Consider the following 17,524-nt stretch of genomic DNA (forward strand, 5'->3'; position numbering starts at 1 on the left):
TGATTTGAACACTCTTGTTTAAGGGATAAGTCAGAATCCAAAGAAAAAGCGGAGTAATTAGCCCGCATTGTTGTTGTGGAGGCAGAACGGAAGAGGGAATGGGAAAAGTAGGTCAAAGTTCAATTTTTTTTTTTTCATGATTATTTAAAATCTTTCCATTTACATGTAATGGGCGAATTACGTGCGAGGGGCGGGGTTTGTTGACTTGTTTTTGGCCCCTGTGGGCCACCATATTAGCTAAAAACAACTATGATATTAACTTGTTCAGTGGCGTTAAATGAAAATATTATCTTCAATAGCCAGGTAAAATATCTACTTATTAATATCGATACCTGCTGAGATACCACTTTGTCTTTGAAATGACCACAGCAACTTTCTTAATTAAAAAGTAAATCTTGATACTACCTAGTTTGCATGACATTAAGATAGCTCAAGGTAAGACAAACAGGTAGGCTAATTAATGCACAGATTATTCATTATTTTTGACTTGACTCAAGAACGTTATGAATGTATTTTGTACCAAATAGGCTAAACCAAGTCACTTCTGGGGTAAACTACTACCCGTGCTGAAGTGTGACTACGTTGGACTCCGTCACCCGGTGTAAAACACATGCCGACCTATCCGTGCTCTTCCCCGTTTGGGGCGAATTTAATTGATCCGGACAAACCGCGACCGCCACTGAGGTGATTTCCCTTGTATTTCTAAAGCAGAGATTACAGAAGAGTGAACGTCCTTCCTTCTCCCGGGTTGATTTGAACACTCTTGTTTAAGGGATAAGTCAGAATCCAAAGAATAAGCGGAGTAATTAGCCCGCATTGTTGTTGTGGAGGCAGAACGGAAGAGGGAATGGGAAAAGTAGGTCAAAGTTCAATTTTTTTTTTTTTTATGATTATTTAAAATCTTCCCATTTACATGTAATGGGCGAATTACGTGCGAGGGGCGGGGTTTGTTGACTTCTTTTTGGCCCCTGTGGGCCACCATATTAGCTAAAAACAACTATGATATTAACTTGTTCAGTGGCGTTAAATGAAAATATTATCTTCAATAGCCAGGTAAAATATCTACTTATTAATATCTATACCTGCTGAGATACCACTTTGTCTTTGAAATGACCACAACAACTTTCTTAATTAAAAAGTAAATCTTGATACTACCTAGTTTGCATGACATTAAGCTAGCTCAAGGTAAAACAAACAGGTAGGCTAATTAATGCACAGATTATTCATTATTTTTGACTTGACTCAAGAACGTTATGAATATAGTTTGTACGAAATAGGCTAAACCAAGTCACTTGTGGTTTAAACTACTACCCGTGCTGAAGTGTGACTACGTTGGACTCCGTCACCCGGTGTAAAACACATGCCGACCTATCCGTGCTCTTCCCTGTTTGGGGCGAATTTAATTGATCCGGACAAACCGCGACCGCCACTGAGGTGTTTTCCCTTGTATTTCTAAAGCAGAGATTACAGAAGAGTGAACGTCCTTCCTTCTCCCGGGTTGATTTGAACACTCTTGTTTAAGGGATAAGTCAGAATCCAAAGAAAAAGCGGAGTAATTAGCCCGCATTGTTGTTGTGGAGGCAGAACGGAAGAGGGAATGGGAAAAGTAGGTCAAAGTTCAATTTTTTTTTTTTCATGATTATTTAAAATCTTTCCATTTACATGTAATGGGCGAATTACGTGCGAGGGGCGGGGTTTGTTGACTTGTTTTTGGCCCCTGTGGGCCACCATATTAGCTAAAAACAACTATGATATTAACTTGTTCAGTGGCGTTAAATGAAAATATTATCTTCAATAGCCAGGTAAAATATCTACTTATTAATATCTATACCTGCTGAGATACCACTTTGTCTTTGAAATGACCACAACAACTTTCTTAATTAAAAAGTAAATCTTGATACTACCTAGTTTGCATGACATTAAGCTAGCTCAAGGTAAAACAAACAGGTAGGCTAATTAATGCACAGATTATTCATTATTTTTGACTTGACTCAAGAACGTTATGAATATAGTTTGTACGAAATAGGCTAAACCAAGTCACTTGTGGTTTAAACTACTACCCGTGCTGAAGTGTGACTACGTTGGACTCCGTCACCCGGTGTAAAACACATGCCGACCTATCCGTGCTCTTCCCTGTTTGGGGCGAATTTAATTGATCCGGACAAACCGCGACCGCCACTGAGGTTTTTCCCCTTGTATTTCTAAAGCAGAGATTACAGAAGAGTGAACGTCCTTCCTTCTCCCGGGTTGATTTAAACACTCTTGTTTAAGGGATAAGTCAGAATCCAAAGAAAAAGCGGAGTAATTAGCCCGCATTGTTGTTGTGGAGGCAGAACGGAGGAGGGAATGGATGCGAGACGGCAGGCAGAGGCGCACCGAGGCGGCGATGACAGAGCCAGCTCCTGTGTGTGATGCAGCTGGAAAAGCCTGGACTCTCACACTGCTTTTAAAACGCTAACAGACACCCAAAAAAAAAAACAAAAAAACAGAGTCGGTGGCTGTTTGATATTCTGCACATGTTGGGATTACATATGAAGCGCGCGGAGAGCTATGTAGTCAGTCTGATTCATCCACAGAAGCACGAGACCGCTCTGATTGTATAAAACCGGATTTCAGTGCGAGGTGTTTTAACCGTGGTTTTGCTTATCTGACAGCTTCTTTTGTTTTTTGTGTTTGTGAACGTGGAAGCATCCTCATCCCAACTCGGTAATATTACAGAAGTGTGCGTGGAGAAAGGACGGCGTTGGCATCTATCCATGCGCGCGCCACACCGGGCTATTTATTATGGAACTGTGACCCCAGCTGAGGTACAACGCATGCTTTTCCCATATATACTTTCCTCTGAGATTTTTTTTCCTCCACTAAACTCAATGCATTTCGGGGCTAAAATGCTCTGAATGTGATTGTGCTTTTTTTTTTTTTTTTTTTTTTTTTTTTGCCAGCTGTCAGTGACGCAACATCTTCTACAGACTGCATGAGAAATACATGCGTAGAAGGGCGTGAACTTGGACACTATCCTTCTTCTCATTATTGAGGTATATACACTTCACATAAAGCCAGTTTTGCTCAGTTTGCAGCCCCTCTCTTGCCTACCCGCTCATCTGAACTCATCTCGGGGAAATAATGGATATCAAAGCAGACTCGGAGGACATGGAGTACAAACGTCCGGCTCCTATTGAAGTTTTCGCCAGCAGATCCACGCTGCACGGCATCTCCCACATGTTCACGTATGAGCGGATGTGTATCAAGCGCACCTTGTGGATTTTGTTTTTCTTGAGCTCCGTGGGCGTACTGGTGATGGTGTGCGTGGACCGGGTGCAGTTCTACTTTCAGTACCCACATGTCACCAAACTGGATGAGGTGGCGGCTCCGATGATGGTGTTCCCCTCGGTCACCTTCTGCAATCTCAACTCCTTCCGCTTCAGCCGGGTGACACGCAACGACCTGTACCACGCTGGGGAGCTCCTTGCCTTGCTCAATGGCAGGTGTGTATGCAATGTGTTACCTGTACCCTCTATTTTCACGTGTTAAGGTTGATCACAGTGGGTTTAACTGTGAACCACAAAGTGCACAAAGTAGAAATTTCTGCTTTATTTCCCATCTCATGTCCTGATATCCTACATTCAACAGTTACTTGTTACAGTGTGTTTGTCTTACCATGCAGATATCAAGTAGGTCTTGCATGCAGACTTCTATACAGAGGCAGTTTGCTTGGGTGGTAAGGGTTCTGCCTCAGGGAATCCCATCTGTGGACTACAATCTGATAGTGACCACTCTATAATATAACATAAGATGTAAACATAAGGTTTACATTTCGTCAGCTTCCTAATAAAACCTGTTAAGTGACATTTTTGGTTGGGAATAAAAACCTGCTATCTCCCCTATTATAACTTGAAATTTCAGTCTCCTGTGAAAGTTGTTTACATTCCATCATAAGCACCAACATTAAAGGAACAGATATTTTTTTGTCATATTTCACAGTTTCCTGTTTAATAAACAGCTTTTTGTTTCTCCTGTAAAATTTGCCAAAAGTCACATAGGAGGTTTTAACAGGAAGCCGACGATTTAGAATATGAGTAAGTGCCGCTGTATTTTATCATCACATTATGGAAATAAAGTCACAAAACTTACTATTTTCATCCATAAAAATCTGTAAATGTAAACAGTTTAATACTTTAAGTCATTATATTTTCAGTCATATGGTGCAGGTGGACGTAAACATAGATGTAGAATCATCTAGTGAAAAACAGCATCCAGACTTGCTTCTATTTTGATTCCAGAATTGTCTTAAATGTCACAGAGGAGTGAAAAGCAGTGTTTTAACACCTGCCTCATTGGTTGCTACTGTTTAACCACTGGGAGATGTGCAGACAACATGGACAAAGCACGCAAACCCTTTTAAGGTTTCCAGTGAATATAGACTGACATCGCCCTGAGGAAACTGAGAGAAAAAAATAGGTTTGGAGGAAAAGATTTTTTTTTTCCTTGAAAGTGGGGAAAAGGCTCAGCATTAGCATTGAATCAGCGAGGTTATTTAATAGTATAGTGACATTACAGATCATGTCAGTTGAAATCCACACTACACACAAGCTATTCTGTGCAAAAGCATATGTCCTTCTAACATTACTGCTTTGACATAAGCTGATTAGACCAACAACCGACAATTATTTTCCATTCTTGATTGAAATGATGAGTAATTTGCTCACTAATCAGTTCATTGTTAGTCTATAAAAGGTAACAGAAAGTGAGTAGAACTCAAAGTGACATTCAGAGAGCTTTTCTCACAGCCCAACAGTCCAAATCCTAAAGATGTCTCATTAATTCTTGCATGATTTTTGTTTGAAAAATCAGTGAAATGTAAAATGGGTTGTTGCAGCTCTAATGTTGATACAGTGATAAAATGAGAGAGAGAGTGAGAGAAAACACATTCTGTTACAGACCAATCCCTCAGATAACATAATGGATGAACGCTTTCTAAGCGGCTCATAAAATGTTGGTTCCATTTTTCACCTCATGAGTTTACAGTTCATGTAATAGAAGAATATCTCAATATGAGATAAGTAGAGGCCTATTGACAAAATATGGAGAAGTTGAAATCACTGCACTCATTCCTTTACACTTGTTGATTTCTGCTGTGATTCCCTCTTATGAATTTTGACTCAATAGTTTCCCTTTCTCCTTCCTGTGCTGACTTATTCAAACCAACATTAACAATAAAATATAGAGAATTGTTTTGTAGAACTTTAGCAGAAAAATATGCTCTCCAATTCAGAGCTTACTGCAGCCAATAAGTGCACATTTCAGAAAATATGCAGGCCCCCATTAAAACATCAAAAAATGTGAGATTTTTTTATTCTGACCTCCCCAAAAATACACTAATTAAATATTAAGAAAATATCCAGTTTTCGTACTCTTCTGGACAGTAAAAAGTATAACTAATGGATGGATTCTTTTTCATTTACCAAACCACTTGGCCGGTGACTCAAACAGTTCAGTTTATTTCAGACACATCCTCGCTACGAGTTCATTACAAATACAAGGTAATTAGGAGATGGTGAGAAAGTGAGAAACATTACGTTGCAGTTTTTTAATGAAGTACATTTCTTATATAGCTTTGAATTTCCTGGTTTTCTGCCTTTTTACTAATAGTCCATGAAAGCAGATGTTTGGGCAGTTCCTGGTGCATTTTTATGAGCTTGACTCTCACAATGACACAAAATATATCTTTTGGATGTTGAGTCTCCATGTTACCTGCACGATGAAATTTAGAGCCAGAGTTTGTGCACTACAGATACTTTAACATTCACCCATTGTCTAGCTGCTGTATTGCTTCATGATTGGTTTTTGTGCATCTCATCCAACTTTAACCCATAAATACCAAAACATCCACTGTCGACCAAAATCATCTACTGATCTAAACTGTTTAATACCTGCTGATCCACTAATTATATCAATACATATAAATTATTGGTGTAAAATGCAGTTTATCATCTCATCATGGTCATCAGATATGATCCATTTGGACGATCAGAGGCTCTGTAGTGAATGTGGAAACACCATAATCTTCTACATCATTGATTCACCAGTTAAACCCATGGAGTTTGGTAAATGACAGTGGATGGAGACACTTGTTTTATGTTCAGGTATTGATATCTTTGCTGAAAAGTCAGTTTTTCTTCAATTTTCTCTGGTTTTGATCTAATAACCCTAAACTTTAATCTGAGCTTTTATGAACATGTACATGATCAGTAAATTAAATATAAGAAAATACTTGATTTTCACTGAAAATTAGCAAAATACAAAGGATAATGGTGATAAATCATTTTAGAAAGGTTAGAGAAAAAATAATAATTTGGGAACTGGCACACAATGCAGTTGTAACATCAACTAACTTATTAAAAAACAAACTGATTAGAAAGATGATGATTAGAACACAGAGTCATTTGATTAAATCTACCTAAAAAGTCCCAAATCACCCTTGAAAAAGAGTTATTTTATATGTACTTTGATTTTTTGTTTTTGATTCAAGTCTCACTGAATATCATTGGGGGTTGGGATGTATACTGCAGCAAGCCATCAAGGAGAGATCTAGATGTCTTGGCTTTAAATTTCAAGTGCTCTTACAACATCCATTATGCATTCAGACTGTTGTCATGAACTAATAAAGTTTGAGAATCAGTGTTTTACATAAATAGCAACATTTACTCAAATAATGGCACTAATTGAGGCATAGAAACTAACCAGAATGCAGGAAGTCAAGTGTTTGACTCTGACACAATTTTCCTGTGGGTGGAACCCCAGAGCCCACACTAAATGTCTGCAACTCTGCAAAGCTAAAAGATGTACTACACACAGACGTATTCATGTGACATTTGAACACGCTACTCAGTGTATTTTTAGCATATTGATCCACAAAGAAATGCAGCTAGGACACAGTCGGAGAATACCTCCGTAGAACATGCTGGAATGACACAAATCCAATTCCCTGTTTTTATACTGGAAATCATTGCTCTGTGACCTCTCTCTATATGCATCCATATTACAGGTGATAGCCTTACAGGAAAGCGATAGATTCCGTTGCTTCGGGCTGCAGTTCTAGTGCCTTGTATGGTATAGATTTCCTCCAGCATTTTATTAGTGCAGGGTCAGGCAGATTTAAGAAGTTAGACGCAAAGACACTGAACAAACAAGATGCAGGGAACAGAAAAATAAAAGCAGTGACACTTGCGCCAATAAGTGACTTTGAGCTGAGTTTAGATCAGGGAAGGGGCTACAAGCAGAAGCAATTAACTTGTGTCTCGTAAGCTGTGTGATGAACACGTCTTTATCCCTGTGTAATTAGTGCTGTTTGTTAAGCTACAGAGTTGTCTCGCTGATTAACACTCTCTCATCTCCCTCACTGCTTCTTGCCCCTTATGTTTGGTTTGGTTGTGGGGGAAGACATCCACATCTTTCTTTGCTCAAAACTCAGATCAGTTTGTGTCACTCAGAACTTCAAACAACGAGGCCAACTTTGTTACCTCATTCAACTTTGTGACAGTCCTACTGAATCTGCTAAAAGTCCTGTGTGACAGGACTAAGGAGGGAAAACGAAGTAAGTGGGAACAATTTGAGGTTAACATGTAGATAAAAAACACTAAGGGCACGCTTGAGACACTTCTTTTAAATTAAACATTGATTGGATTGGAAACCTTTCAGTGATACGCCTGAGCATGGTGTGGGTTTTGGTAGGAAGCGACGACAAGTTATGTACCTGTGAATGCTTTGTCTGTACCAGTATGTGAAAAACACAGCAGGCCATCTCTGAACTACTAGTAATTTCACCTTAACTGGCTAAATTAGTCAGGTTCTCATTGTGTTTTTGCAGGTTGGAGTCACACTTAGCAGTGCGGAACATTAAGACTGAATTGCTCAATTTTATTTTCATTGCGTCGTAGAGGCAATTATATGACAATTAACAGAAGAAAGGTCATTTTGGAATAGGTGCTGGTAATGTGGTGTGCTCTGCCAAAAAGTGGTGGCTCAGCTCGTGAAAGTCACAGGAGCGAGACTTGTGCTTATCCAGGTTTTAAGCTGTCACATGTTTCCTGAGTTTGCAAACATGCTCTTAACACCACAAAGTGCTAGCACTGAACATGTTTTACATCTCAGCAAGATCACACGTCTCAATATGGATTTGTGTGGTGGAAAAACTGCTTGCGAGATGACCTCAGGTTTGTTTGAGTGAATCCCAAGTTGCCTCCCCCACCGCCTCCCTCTTTTTCATTGTCTTCTTGGTTTATATCTATTGCTGTAATACCCATTTTCTTTTAATTGATCTTGTCCATTTGCAGGAGCTGTCCGAAATGGCATAATAACTGTGCCACAGGTGCATTGTTATTAAAAAGCTATTATCAAAACTTTGTAATGAGGAAGGAATCAGTGCGGTTATCCATTTTCAAGGACACTGCACAAACAATCTCATCTTCTTTACTGCATGACTTCTATTAGCACTAATTGGATAATTACCTGAGATAACATCCAGGTCTGTTCATTGTTGTGCTGCATAGGTTGAGGTTTTAATACAAAGTTAATTTGATGGAGCTTTAGAAACTATGAGGAATATTTCACTCTTTTGGTCTTTCTTTGGGCAGAGGGTGTGAAGACCCAGTACAGATCTGACCATAGCCAACGTTAACTCTCAAAATCAGAAGCCTCTCTGTATTTACTCACTTCTCTCATGAGGTGGCAAAGTGATACAGATGCTCCTTCATTCGTTAGAGACCCCGCAAAGAAAATTAAAGTGCTTGTGGCTCATAATCCAATTTAGTCTCCCCCGCCCGCGCGCACTGAGTTTGCTGTGATTGCTTTAGGGAGCAGTGGCAGGGCAATATTAAAAATCTGCCCATATTATTGTGATTGTATGCGCTTCAACTAAAGCCTCCTGACTCGGGGATCTGAGCATGCCGTCTTAAGTGCTCTCCTGGCAGCTTTGTGTTGCTTATAAGACAGAAGCTCAGGATACAATTCAATTAAGCTCAGCATATACCACAACAGACTGTGTCTTCTTATTAGAATAAAGCATGACAATGTAGTGATGTAGTCCCACTGTGCATCAGAGCGTTGAGCAGTGTCGAGCTTTGATTTGATCAAAGATAAAACTTTCCTTTTCCTCTTAGTAGATGGCCTGTGTAAGGTGGCCTGCTATTTCTGGTTGGCCACATTAGCTACCTTTTTGCAAACCTTACACTAGTTGTTATTTCAGTGATCAGCAGTAAGGAGGAAGTGCTCAGATCCTTTCCTTAAGAGCAAGTAACAATATGTGAATGTAAAAATAATCACTACAGGTGGAAGTCATGCATACAAAATAGTATTTTCATCTTTTTCTCTGTATGAACATGTTCAATGGACACATAAATAAAGACTACCTAAATTGCAATAAATAAGACGGCTGATTTTATTTAGGCTACGTGCACTGCATTCAGACTCATCTAGTCCTGGATATATTGGCCATGTATTAGCACCGTATGTCTGAGCTCTAGCTCAGCATCATCTACTTCAAATCTACTAATATCCATTTGGTGGTGACTAGGTGTTTATTTCAATCAATCAATCAAAGTTTATTTATATAGCACTTTACAACAACATGAAGAAGACCAAAGTGCTTTACATCTAAAAGCATGATTAAATTATAAGATAGAAACAGTTTAGTCAGATACCATAAATATCCATTAAACAATAGGACATAATACACAGTGTCCTATTTATTGTCATATAAATAATCATATACTTACTGTACATACTTAGTATATATCGGCTAAAGTTTACTTAGGGGATCAAATGAGTGGCCATTTTGGTAAAAAAAAAAAAATTGTAAGAAATGCATAGAACTGTGTTGAAATAATGCTAATACATTTGTGCACAGACTACCTATATTATATGACCATGGAAGCTATATTTTCAGGGGGGATTGAAATTAATAAATTTAGTATAGAACAGAATATAGCATAGAATATAAAATAATAACACAGAATAGAAGAAAATGAATTAGAATTCTTAAAATAGCATTAGAAAGAGCATAAATAACTGGTGGACGGACGTGACAGTGGACGGACTTGACATTACCCATGATGATCTGGTCAGTACCAGTACTTTATTAGTAATAAACTTACATACTTACTATTGCTAATTATTCTCTTATTCATAAATGTTAGTATTTTGGAACTAAAACAATAACAGCTTAACAAAAACACAAAATGTGGCAGTGGACGGATGTGACATGGTTGTTACGGATCCCATCATACTGATGCTCGGCAGCCATGTCACCGTTTCCAGAAATGATCCCTGTGCAAAAACTAGTATCATAATTATTTATTGTATAGTTTATCATCATACTAAAGAGTAAATAACAATATAGAACTGTTATTTTTTTATAAAAATGCTTATTATTAGAAAACTGTTGATTTAAAAAGTGACGTGTGACATTCTTAATGTATGTATTCATGTAACATAAGCAGGATGGATCAGCACCATACTCCATATTGCAACCTGTAAAAATAAAACATGTGATATGTAGTATATCATCTTGTAAGAAAAACTGGGGAATCTAAGACAATAGAATATTTGTTTTTCAGGTAAATTCGGTTAAAATATAACTTGGCCATTTGTGACATGAAAATATAGCATTAATTGTGATGAAATTGGACATTTTTGACCTGAGAACATAGTTCATATGACCATCAACATGTTGCAACAGAACTGAAATCCTGTAAATTTACATAACTTGCATTTACCAACATGAAGTTCCTTTGGGGATTCACATATTGATTTCTTATGCACAAAGACATAAATAAGACCTTTAAACAAATTTTAGCTGATATATGCAACATTAAACATGTTATCACACATTGCAGATTTTCCCATTATTGTGCAGGGCTAATTTCAAACTTTCCTTAAAGGTGCTGTATGTAAGAATTACTGTGTTCCAAGTAATCATAAAATGGCCCTGAATGTCACCAAACATTAAGGAATCATGTTCATTTCAAACACTGATATCACTGACAGTAGTAGTTCAGCCAAAATATTCCCATTTGAAAAGCTAAGTGTCAGCCCCTAAATAATGTTTATGTTGTCATTTTGTGTTTTGGTTTGATGCTCCACCAATCACCTGTCTCCCAGTCATCAAGTCAGTAGCATTTCAGCATCCAGGTTGCCAGTTTCCACTAAGCTGCAACTTGGAACATTTCTGATCATAAATGTCTGATGTTACTAAACCTAAAAGGCCTCTTATTATTCCCAAATATGTCGTAACAAAGTGAGAAATAAAACAAGGATTAGTATAGGAGATGCTTTTGAAACATGGAGACGGCTGGAAGCGGAGAGGAATTTGAAGACCGACTCCGGCTCTCCTGTGGTCTCCCCTGGCTCTCAGTGGCTCTTACTCGGTGGTGCTCGTCACCCGAGCTGCAGTGTTTTCTTCCAGGCTGGGCTGCGATGTCTTCTCCTGTGAAGAGACCATGGGCTGGGTGAAGAGACTGGGCCTAGTATAAATATCGCTGTAGGACTCGTTGCTTGCCATGGCAGCTCCTTGTAGTAGACGCTCATGCTGGATTTGGCAACCCCTAGTCTGGGGGGAAGGGGAAGGGATACCACCCATGTGATTGCAGTACCAGTTTTGGCCACAATCCTACATACAACTCCTTTAAGTTAAAGTACCACAGTGTTCGCATCAAAATATACTTAAACCACTGAAATTAAAAGAGCACAATGACCCATTTCAGAACAATAGGCAGCGCTGGATTATAATTATTGAAATATTAATGTGTTCCTCTTAAATATTGAGGCTGTGTACAGTAAGGCACATTTTAATTACTGTGTATAATGTTAGTTATTTTCTAGGAATGTGAATTTCAAGGAAAAGTACTATTATACCATTTTATAATTGCAAGGAAATACTCAAGGTTATTTAGATATTTGGCAAAGGGGTGATTTTGTCAGATGGTTGATTATCATGGGTTAGAAGTGGTTGGATTGGTAGCATGCAGTCTGTATATCTTTTGAGTATGACAACAGAAACCAAAAAAAATCAGTTACCCAGAACAGCTTTATGCTGAATTCAGCTGGATTCCCACAGTAGGCTGCAAACACATAGTGGGACCACAGTGACTGACAAGAGCTAAAGAGCTAAACAAGAGCAAACTTTGTTGCCTGTGACGTTCAAAGGTTCATCCTCAGCTTTACACAAACTGCAGTTCAGAAAACAACTCTTTCTCACTAAAAAAAACAGCTGCACACTACTTTTACATCAACCTAAAATGTGACCAAACATGAATTCAAATGTGATCGGACCGAGAGCCCAGTCCTGGATCATGTTGAATAAGACATGTTCTCATGTGTCCACTTAATGACTGCCACACAGAGCCATTGGAGGTTTTCCCACTATGTCTGGTCATCCCTACCACCAAGATGTATTAAACAAGAAGACAGCATTAACCAGTCTGCTATTTAGAATACAGTTTGACATCCTGAGACCCAGGAAAGAAAAAGTTAATTGTCTTGATTGGAAACAACATAATGCAACAGTTTTTTCCACATATTTTTTCAATGGAATGTCCTTTGCAGTGGACAGTGTTTTTTTTTTTTTTAATATATATAAATTAAGCTGTAAAACTCTTATCCACTACAGAAGCCAAAAATGCATTGCTAGGTCTCAGGAGGTTAAGAATTATATGGATATGCAATAATCTTTATCCATCCCTAGCAGCGGCATCATCTTCATCATAATTTATTAGTACTCTTTGTATTTTATTGTAATAATACTTATTATTTCATTACAATGGGACCTTTCACGGGGTTGGATGTATTTGGCATCAAGTGAACATTTAGTCCTCAAAGCTGATGTGTTGGAAGCAGCAAAATGAGCAGTGTAAGGAACTGAGTCATTTTGATCAGGTCCATATTGTCACAGTGATGACTGGGTCAGAGCATCTCCACAACTGCAGGTCTTGTTGGGTGTTCCTGGTGTGCAGTGGTTAGTACTGACCAAAAACGGACTAAGGGAGGACATCCCAATCTCAGACGAATTGAGCGTCTGTGGGAGGTGTTGGACAAATAAATCAGATCCATGGTGGTCCTCCTCCCTACTTCCAGGACTTCGGGATCTGCTGCTATTGTCTTGGTCCAGATCCCACAGCACACCTTCAGATTCTGGTGGAGTCTAGGTCTCGGGTCAGAGCTGGTTTTGTGGAAAAAGGGGGACCTACACAATATTAGAAAGGTGGTGAGAATGTTCTGCTACCATAGATGCGCAATTGGTTGAGATCTGGTTGTTCTTTAGATACTTTTGGTAGGTACTAACCACTTTCCACTGGGAATGAACAACAAGATCTGGAAATACTTTGATCCAGTGATTTGGCCATTATCATTTCTCCCTCATCAAAGTTCCTCAGACCCTTTTCTTCTGCCCATTTTGCTGTTTCTATCCACTGACAGGTCCTGGTGTAATGAGCTAATCAAAATTAACACCATTTTGCCTGTCAGTGGTCATAATGTTATGGCTAATTGGTGTATACATATATATACAGTATATACTGAATGTATGAACAATTGAAAACAGTGCTGCTGGTGTATGAGGTGGGTCAGGGACAGAGCTTGAATTTCTCTTTGTGGAGCAATAAATCATCTAAAATAGATACATATTTAAGCGTGTGTGTTTACATTCCACTGCTTACTATCAGGTAATTAACTCTAACCTATTTAATGCACATTCTAGTGATTTTTATGATGAAATAATTTTAACATTATGTAAAAACTGATACTATAGTTTATTGCAGTCTGTAAAATCCAAACTGTAGTACTCATGAGTGAAGTACACACTTTAGACCTAGTCTCCAGTGTTGCTGAATGTGATGACAGTGGTGTTTGGTAGTTGAGTTCTTGCTGTAGATCCCATTCTTTGCTGTCACACTACCGTTAACTCCATTGAACATGAGGTTTGACAGATTCCCATTTCGCTGCAGTGTTATGAGCACAGTAGAGATAAACAGACTCAAGTCAAATCATTTCAAATTACAGCACACTGTCTCACACGGTGAATATGTTCTTTCATTCTCATTGTTGCCTGTAAACAACACTGTAGCTGCAGTGGAACATATTAATTTTTTTCCCCCTCAAATTGGGTTGGGACATGAATTGAAAGTACCTCACCAGTAGAATGTTAAAACATTGCCCACAAAAGAAGTAACGCAATAATTCATTTTTTATTCATGGATCAACTTACATTATTGCCATCATCAAGGGACTAAATCTTGTTCACTAGTACTGACAAAGCTTGACCTTGTGAAGTAAAAAAAAAAAAATCCATTAAGATTTAGCACCAATTATGGTTTGAAATAGTGCCCATATCTATGAGAAATAACTCAGCTGTCAGCATCTACAAAGTCATTCACAGATTTATTGTAAGAGGGGAAGGAAATGCCTTTGTGTTCTTCTGTCTCCTATGGTTTCTAGTTCTAATTCTGGATGTTTGAGCCTTGGGACATATGCATTCATGCTTGCAAATGTAAATCGAACAATCCAAGATTATTACAATCGCTCAGAATATGGAGGCAATTTTAAGGTAGCTGTTGCTCTCATGTTACACATTAATTTAAGAAATCTCATCAAAAAATGATATCTTACTCCTGTGATTTACTCTGATTGAAAAGACACAGAGGGAATGAGTACGTCGTAGCCCAGTTAATTTAATAAATCATTATGAAATCTTCTCTGTAAGAGTCAGACTCTGCATGTCCTAACAAATTATTCTCATAAGTGTCTGTCAGTAGTGGTTAATCTTAGCACTCCATAATTTGGATGCTTGTGCCACTGATGGCCCGTTGCTCAGCAGGGGTCGTCAATGGGCCGTCTTTTAGCCAGGCGGGGTCACTCTAGTTAATTGAGGTTAATTTGTATCAGTGAATGAGTCTGAGCAGGTGCTGGACTGGCATAGTGTTTTTCTATGAGGACAGCATGAACTGAGTTTCAGGTAGTGTACGTATATCAACACATTAAAAATAAATTAGAACCAACATGTTTTATATTGTTTGTGTGAGAAAAAAGAGAGAGCTGCTCTGTGTGTTTGCACCTCTATGTGATACACCTGATTATGTTGTGCAAGTTGTAGCAGGTGCTATTTGAAGTGTTTGTGCTTTGATTTGAAGAATAGATAGTTGATATACACTTTTCCAGAGAACACAGGATCCTCATTCTGAATAAGAGAATTAGAATCGCTGTAATCTGCTCAGTGTAGAAGTGCTTTGCCATCACAGTCATTTCCATCTATTTGACGGAATGATTAAAATCATTTTGTGTTGTAAAAGATTCCATTCTTTAAATAATGAGCTATTTTCTCCCGCTCAGCACCACCCATGGTGGCTGATATATCCCAGCTCAGCTGCCAGTTACAAACATGTGAATAATATTAGATGTGGCTTACTCCAGGTCTTGCAGAGCTGGTGTACACGTATACCATTAGTAGGGACGTAACAGTTACAGGTATAACGATAAACTGCGGTAAAATTGCCAACGGTTAGTATTACTGTTTAAATTCTAATTATCATGATAACCGTGTTTGATTACCACACTTTTCTGAAGAAAACGCCTATGTAAAGATATGCTTTTATGTCAAATATTTGAGTTTAGTTTTAATTTATTACAATTTTGATTTTATATAGCTAATTTTTGGAACCAGTATTCACCTTTACAGTCTTTGTAAAGGTTCATTAAACATCTTTGTGTAATTTATGCATAAATTATATACATTTTTCAAATTGGATTTTATATATTTTTTTGTGTTTTCTGGCCATTTGTGTTGATATAGTAGGTTAAAGTGAAAAAATAATAGGCAGATGATATAGATGAAGTTGTGCTGAAAAAAAGTACTGAAAAACAGCCAAAATAGGCTCAGACCACTAAGGGTTAATACTTGATTTTTTCGGCCAACAGAAAGTACATTGTGCCAATTATTTTATTTCTTTTTTTGTTGTTGTTTTTTTTTTCAAAATACAACTTGGTTAAATTATTTCAGTGTGTGTATCATTACTTTTTGAACATTTTGAGCACAATTTCTACAATACCGCGATAATAATGATAACTGTGATTATTTTGGTCACAATAACCGTGATATGAAATTTTCATATCGTTACATCCCTAACCATTAGTACACTTGGAGTCTGAATATGGGTGGTTACTCCTTCTCAGCGCACTTTATTTGTATGTTCATTTTTGACTCTTTAAATGCAGATCATAAGAAGGAATTAAGAAGGAACCTGGGTAGATGGTTCTAGGGACTGTATAGGACAGGGCTGTCAAATTTAGTTCAGGGGCCACATACAATCCAATATGATCTCAAATGGACCAGGCCAGTAAAAAACAGTGAAAAAGGTAAAATTACATCTAGAAAAATAAGTGTAATTTTAAGAACATTATGTCTCAGTTTATTATTTACACATGTGCAGTACAACTTACAGATCAGAGTGGACCTACAAATACACAAAACATTTACTAACAGGCAGAATATTATTGGTAAAACTACATTTACTTCTCTTAAGACATTTCAGGTCATATTTGTTCACATTATTTTTAAAAGGACAGTTTGTAGATCTAATTATTTTCATGTAATTTAACTTTTTTTTTTTTTTTTTTTTTTTTTTACACTAAAACAAAGACGATAATTTTTGGTTGTCATTATTTATAGGTTATTATATTATTAGTATGTTACTGATCTGATCCACATATTGGTCTGAATGTGGAACTTGAACTAATATGATTTTAACATCCTTGACTGATAATATCATCAGTGCAGTTTTTGCATTTCACAAATTCATCCCATGGGCCAGAGTAGACCCTTTGGTGGGCTGGTGTTGGCCTGTGGGCCTTATGTTTGACGCCTGTGGTTTAGGAGGATTGCTTCTTTTTTTAAACTTATTTTAAGTGGTTTTTAAAGAAGAAAAAAGAAGACTGTTATGTATTCAAAACTGTTTTATCTCTGCACACATATTCATTTGCAACTGTTCATACATAAATGCTTTAAATTTAACCCTTTCATGCATAGTGGTCACTACAGTGGACAGTTGTTCAAAGGTGTTCTCTTGTATATTCATGTGTTTCATTGTTTTAGTTCCATATCAGCCAACACAGTGGACGCTTATGCATCATCCCATACACTGCAGTTCATACCAATACTGTAACTTTGCTGTTCTAGATAAACCTGATCTGCTCTAACATGTTTGAACGTAAAAAAAACCTCCTAATTGTTATTGTATGTATTTATGTATGTATTACGCATGTATTTAGTTGGTTTGTCTGACTTTATACAGTATGATTTTATAGCTAGTTGTGTATGGCTAACCATTAAGGTTATTATTATTTAGAAGGGGGCAGGAAATATAAGATTTTCTTCATCCTGCTCCTTTTCGAGCATGGGTGTGTACATGTTTGTTTACTTGATGATTATTGAATGTTACTGATGAAATGCACAACCATGAACAAAATAAATAAATAAAAA

At 37.7% G+C, this 17,524-nt stretch overlaps 1 protein-coding gene across 1 annotated transcript in view; it reads left to right on the forward strand.

The window, feature by feature from the left end:
• The first annotated feature begins 2,925 nt into the window (after positions 1–2,925).
• The window catches only part of asic1b (acid-sensing (proton-gated) ion channel 1b), a 335,432-nt gene continuing 320,833 nt past the window's right edge, over positions 2,926–17,524 (forward strand). The window contains exon 1 of the mRNA XM_030134869.1: positions 2,926–3,485. Within this exon, the coding sequence (XP_029990729.1) occupies positions 3,124–3,485 (362 nt within the window). The 5' untranslated portion in view covers positions 2,926–3,123. The remainder of the gene's footprint in view (positions 3,486–17,524) is intronic.

The sequence above is a fragment of the Sphaeramia orbicularis genome, chromosome 5, assembly GCF_902148855.1.
Source record: "Sphaeramia orbicularis chromosome 5, fSphaOr1.1, whole genome shotgun sequence".
NCBI classification, from domain to species: domain Eukaryota; kingdom Metazoa; phylum Chordata; class Actinopteri; order Kurtiformes; family Apogonidae; genus Sphaeramia; species Sphaeramia orbicularis.